The 6,208-nt window shown below is 41.3% G+C and overlaps 1 protein-coding gene across 1 annotated transcript; it reads right to left on the minus strand.

The window, feature by feature from the left end:
• Positions 1–933: 933 nt before the first annotated feature.
• LOC103804520 (fibrillin-2-like) lies at positions 934–5,315 on the minus strand. The gene is made up of 4 exons (XM_009077133.1): positions 5,235–5,315; positions 3,245–3,476; positions 2,422–2,581; positions 934–1,335 (listed from the first exon to the last, which is right to left on the minus strand). The coding sequence occupies exons 2-4, from the start codon at positions 3,448–3,450 to the stop codon at positions 961–963; spliced, it is 741 nt and encodes a 246-aa protein (XP_009075381.1). The 5' UTR covers positions 3,451–3,476; positions 5,235–5,315; the 3' UTR covers positions 934–960.
• Between the last annotated feature and the right edge of the window lie 893 nt (positions 5,316–6,208).

The raw sequence follows: 6,208 nt of genomic DNA on the forward strand, positions 1-6,208 counted from the left end.
ATGCAAGTCCGTGGAGCACCTTTCTGAGCATGAGGTGTGGGTCTGTGTGTGGTTCTTTGAGGTCACGGGAAGGAAGTACAGTACAGTTTGGTTCTGCAATCCTAATGGTATTAAAAACAGTCAAGGTATTTTGCTACAGTGGTTGTGCCTCTTCTTCCATGGTTTGCTGTGGCTGATTCAGAACACAATGCCATTGAGCTGCTGTGAAATATCTCTGTAGAGACTGATATTGTAATACTTCTCCTCTATGACACTCTTTTTTTTTCTTTTATTTCTTTTTAATGCTTGAAGTTTTGCAAGAGCACTTTAAAATACCCAGAAGATGTACTACAGTGATCTTTCAGCTCTGATACACTTTTAAATGACTTATACACTATTTGGATCACTGGCCCAAATGCAAAAGGAAACATCTTTCAAATCTATTTCTTTTTAATTAAGAAAGTACCTCTAAAATGTTATAGCTCAAATTTATAAATCTAAAGAAAAACAAGCAAGTTTCCCTTTTTGTTTACATAATTTGTTATTTTCTCCATATATTACTGCATTAAAAATAAATAAACTTCTATATTTTTTTTAATCAGGAACTATAGCAAAATACCCAAAGTGTTACAGACTGCTAAACAGGAAAAGAATAGCTCACATTTATGTGCCATTTAGTGCCATATGATGAATTCTTGAACTTTAGCTTTTTAATATACTTTAAATTGAGGTTATATAAAAGATACAGTAACCATGACTGCCCTTGTAATAGAAGGTGTGGCTGTGGCAGAGTCTAAGTCACCCTCCTGAAGGGGTGGTTCTGCAGTCTTGGCAGGATGGAAAGAAAAAAGGGCTCTTCCCCTCTCCCTTCCTCCCCCAAAATTCAGTGACTTGTTCAAAACCCTTTGGAAAGCAGATACTCTCAGGTGGGCAGAGAGGAGAACAGAAGTGACTGAAGAACTGGACTCAGTTGGAACACGGCTAGTAGAGGTCTATCCACAGCCTCATTCTGAGGGCTTCCCCAAGCTCTCCTAGGAGGTAGTTGTCCTCATTGCTGTCTTCCAGTTTCCTGAGCTCCTTTTTCTTGTACAGGGGAATGCTAGTGATTTCCAATGTGTGTAGTCCAGGCACTGACTTTTTCTTCACTGTGTGCAAGTAACTCAGCCCATCCCTCTGCTGGATTCGGAAGGTGCCATCCTCGTTGCCGTGTGAGATGACATAGCGCACGCGGTGGGTAAGGGGCTCGATGGCTGGTATCAGTTCCAGGATGTGCTGCTTGTTGTCCAGCCTGGAAATGTTGAGTCTCATCTTCAGAGGGCTATCCATGTCCAGACTCCCAAAACCAATCAGCTCGATCTGAAGTTAAGGAGGACAGAAGGTTTACAGCAGGAGAGAAACAGATATTCACTTTCTTTGAGAGAGGAATCATCATAGAATCATAGGATTTAAGCGTTGGGATGGACCTGTCAGATCATCTAGCCCCCACCCCCTGCCCTGGGCAGGGACACCTCCTCACTAGATCAGGTAACTCAAGGTCTCATACAGTCTGGCCTTGAACACCACCAAGGTTGGGGCAGACACCACATCCCTGGGCAACCTGGGCCAGTGTCTCACCACCCTTAGAGTAAAAAACTTTTTTCTCACATCCAACTTAGACTTTCCCTCCTTCAGTTTGAACCCAATAATAATATGTGATAATTAACAGTTTCTCCATTTGTCAAAATCTACCTGTGAAAGAAGCAATTGTAAATCATTTCCACCTGGGAGAACTGCTTGATCCTATACAATACACTCTGTAAATCTTACAGACTTCTCGCACAGCCTTAACAGGATGAACACCAGGAGACTCTGATTTCAGATTCTTTTGAGAATCTGTTTAACTTCATGCTGGCAAAGAATTCATGTAAAGAACAGTATATTTACTACTGCAGTAAAGACTGTACATGAGGCACAGTCTTGTTCTTATGACCACTTCACACTACAGAAACACATACCATAGCATTGTATGGGCATTCCCTGAAATGTTCCCTGAAATTTCCCTGAAACCATTTTAATGAACCCTTCTAAAAAACAGGGAGGCACACCATCTGGTCATGAGGAAGTACCACTTAAGAAGGAAACTGAAGTAAGGAGAGTAATGCTGTATTGTTAGCCTTCTACAGAAAGAGCTAGTATGTCACCTTGTCCAGTTACATCCTACTTGGATCACTGAAGGGAGTGTGGATCTTTCATGCTGGTAAAGATTCAAGCCACATATGAGTACAGATGTGTACCAGTATGTAATGCAACGGAAAACACATGGTGGAAACAAGGAAAGTCTGTGGATTTTCAGCATTGAACGTGGCCTGTTGAAACACTCCCTCCATTTACTGGTACTGTTGGTATCATAACCCTGAAAATACCTCAAAGTACATTATAGTGCTTATTTATCCCAGTACATACAGTGTCATTAGCACTTCTCTTCCTCCTGTTGTCTTTTTTGGAATAGCCATTGATTTTGCACTCATAACATGCTTCAGGGGACAAAGCATTCTCTTGATCAGCATCTCCATCCAGTGGCAGGTACTGGCCTTTGGTAAATCCCATCCCTGAGACACAGTGTCTATTGAATAAAAACATTGGGGTTTATTGCAGTTTTATGAACTGTCCCATTAAATGGAGAGTGAGTGTATGTAATCTGTACCATGATATCTGTATCTTTCTCCTTGCCCTTCCCTCAGCAGAAAGTCTGTGCATTAATTTCCTTCACATTAGCATGGCATTTTGAATGAAACAGAACCTCTGGCTAAAGGTTTGTAGGCTTTTCTAATTTTCAAGTTTTACAGAGAAACAGAACAAAACCAGCCTGCCCTGAACTTGGGCACTACAGAATTTAGCCACTGTCATGTACCAGAACAATGTCAGTTTGTGTTTAACATTCTGGATTCATCAGTGTTGCTGAAAACCCCCATTTATCTCAGAACAGATGGCACCTATTCTTACACAGTATCAGTCCTCATTGAGCAGGTCTGTGACAGTGTTTGTGTGCTGATACTGGAGGAGAAAACAGAACTCATTGTTTAATGTTGCTTATATACTAGATTTAAAATGAATGTCATGTTGCGTGCACACACGTGGTTTTTTGGTTTTTTTTTAGCTTCTGGATACTGAGTGCAAAAGGATGTAGAAAGGATGACTTGGTAGTTTATCCCTCATTTGCACCTCTGCTCCTCAAACCAGCCCTTCTGAATGTGTCCTTGGTGAATGACTATGTGAAAATACTCACCCTTGTCCAACTCTGTAATAGCCAGGTGGACAGCCACAAAGATAACCACCTTCAGTGTTGGAACAACCATAATTGCAGGGGTTCTTGGTTGAAGAACACTCGTTTACATCGTGGCATGCACTGGAGAACTGGTCATAAGAGAATCCAGATGGGCAGGCACACTTGTAACTTCCAAGTGTGTTGTAGCAAGAAGCAGAGCCACACATGTTAGGATTGGAGCATTCATTTTCATCTAGCAAGCAAACAAAAAAAGATACTGGCATCTTTTAATCTGACAGACATCAGATAAGTATGATGTAGCTAACAAATCGAGTATCTGCAAGTCCTAGGGCTCTGCTACATCCTTGACCTCATTACCCCATAGAGACTTGGTTTCTGAATAAAAAATACATTGGCAAAGGTCTCAAACTCATGTAGCTGAGCTGAAAAGGTATTTTAGGATACTGCCAACCTTATATTCACTCAATGTTCACAGTTCTTTCAATGTCTATCTCCTGTTTTTCTTAAGGATCCTCTTTCTGCTGATGGAGGAGATAGGAGTGTACCACCTTACCATACAAAGGTCCACAGAAGAGAAATGAGCAGTCATACTCCAACCATGGTAGTGTTCCTGGGCACCTAGTGATGGCTAGAAGTTTTCACATGCTTGTAGAGAAACCTGCAGGCTCTGTGAGGGGAAAGCCAAACTAAATAGCCAAATGAATGAAAGAAAATGGAGTATCATCTTCATCTTATGGGTGTTAAGATACAGAGAAGATGACACCTCCAGTCAATATGACTGATTTGATTTCAGACAAAAAAAGAAAGTGTAGCTTGTGGCATGGAAAATCATATTTTGATAGTTGGCATGATAGTTATTTTATTTATCTTACCAAGGTACTCTTCTCTTATAGGTGTTTTCCTCTCCAATACCATTAGCAAATGCTTTACCATTGTTACCTGCAGTCACTAGGAGACTGATTCTTTTGAGGGCTATAATTCTCAGAAACTGCAGCTGGTTTGGAGTTTTGTCAGAGTTGTTTGTTGTGTGTTCTGTCTCTCTCACCTTAATCCTTTGCTTTCTTTGCTGTAAAGCAGTGTTAACTCAGGAGTGATGATGGTGATTGGGACTTCAGAATACCTGCCTGGTGTGCTACCTAATGTAAAATGGATAGAACAAACTAATCTTTACGTCTAGGATCAGGACAGTAATAACAGCCTACACAAAATGTACAGCAGTGGTCACAGTCATCCTCTGATTATGACACCAATGACAGAGAACCATGAAAGCAAACCTGAAAAGGTCCATGTGTTGTTATGGTCTTTGTGAACAGTACAGGATGAGGCTACTTTCGGGTTTATTGGTTTCTATTTTAAAAAAAAAATCCCACAATCAATTTCATTTGGTATGGGTTTTAGCTTAGTTCATGAAACACTGAAAGCAAATAATGGATTGGATGAGCTAAATCTACAAGAAAACTCCTGAGCTTCCTGATTTGTCCCTGTGCCCTGCAGAAAGAACTAATGTTGGCCTTAAGACTCTACTTTGGAAGCAGGAAACCCTTAATGATTTTATTGATGTTTTTCTGACAATTGCTATAGATGCTATTCTGTAGTATTGTCAAATTGCTACTGATACTGAGTAATTCTTACTGATGATTTTTTTCCACCAGCAAAGATGTTTACAATGATGCTTTCAAGAATTCAGTGAACATCTTTTTACCTTTGTAAGATGGGGATTTTTCCCAGAAGAAGGGAGCCACCATTTAGGCCTTACTAGGAAGACTTCGTGTCACACAGAGGTTCAACAGGACGAGGATGCTTTTTTCTTACCTCCTGTCATTGATTTATTTTGGGAGTAGTAAGTGTATGGAAAGAGAGGGAGAGAGATAATGAAGATTTGTTTCCATACCCTTTGTTCTGTCCATTCTTGTCCTTGTCTGGCATTGTCCCTATAAGCACCATTATACCTTTGCTGTTTAAATGTATTTCATGCTGTTTGTTTCCTTACCAACACACTGATTCCACTGGTAATGCTGAATATATCCTTGTGGGCATCCACATCTGTATCCACCCAGGGTGTTTTGACACCCATGCTGGCACCTATGGTTTCCATTACATTCATCCACATCTGTGTGATCAGGAGAGAAGTAGAACATGAAAGAACACATGACTACACGCACTGCCAAACACATTACTCACTTGGATCAGAATCACTGGAACACCAGCATAGGTTTTTTGCCTTGGTCTTCATCAAGTACTCCAGCCACACCAGCTGAGTCTCAGAAAGGCAGGGACTGGGACAATGAAGAGCCTCTCACTGTAGGAGGAGACCAGGCTTGAGACTATTTAAGGAACCTGAAGGTGCACAAGTCTGTGGGACCTGATGAGATACATCTGTGATCCTGAAAGCGCTAGAGCAGAAATAGCTAAGCCACTATCAATCACATTTGAGAAGTTGTGGTGGTCCAGTGAAGTTCCCAGTGACTGGAAAAAGGGAAACATAATCCCATTTTTGAGAATGGAAAAAAGGAAGACCCCAGGGAACTACAGGCTAGTCAGTATAACTTATGTGCTCAGCAAAATCATGGAACAGATCCTCCTGGAAACCATACTAAGGCACATGGAAAATAAGGTGATTTGTGACAGCAACATGGATTCACTAAAGGCAAATTAAGCATCACAAATTTGGTGGTCTTCTATGGAGGATTACAAAGGTGGTGGATGAGGGAAGAGCAACTGACATCATCTACCTGGACTTGTGCAAAGCATTTGACACTGCTTCACATGACATTTGACAGGTTGACCACTCAGTGGATAAGGAACTGGCTGGATATGGTCAATGGCTCAATGTACATCTCTGTCAGTGACACAGACAGTGGGATCAAGTGCACCCTCAGGAAGTCTGCCTGTGACATCAAGTTGAGTGGTGTGGTGGATGTGCTGGAGGGAAGGGATCACATCCAGATGGACCTTACAGGCTTG

This window comes from Acanthisitta chloris, unplaced genomic scaffold (genome assembly GCF_000695815.1).
Source record: "Acanthisitta chloris isolate BGI_N310 unplaced genomic scaffold, ASM69581v1 scaffold22416, whole genome shotgun sequence".
NCBI classification, from domain to species: Eukaryota; Metazoa; Chordata; class Aves; order Passeriformes; family Acanthisittidae; genus Acanthisitta; species Acanthisitta chloris.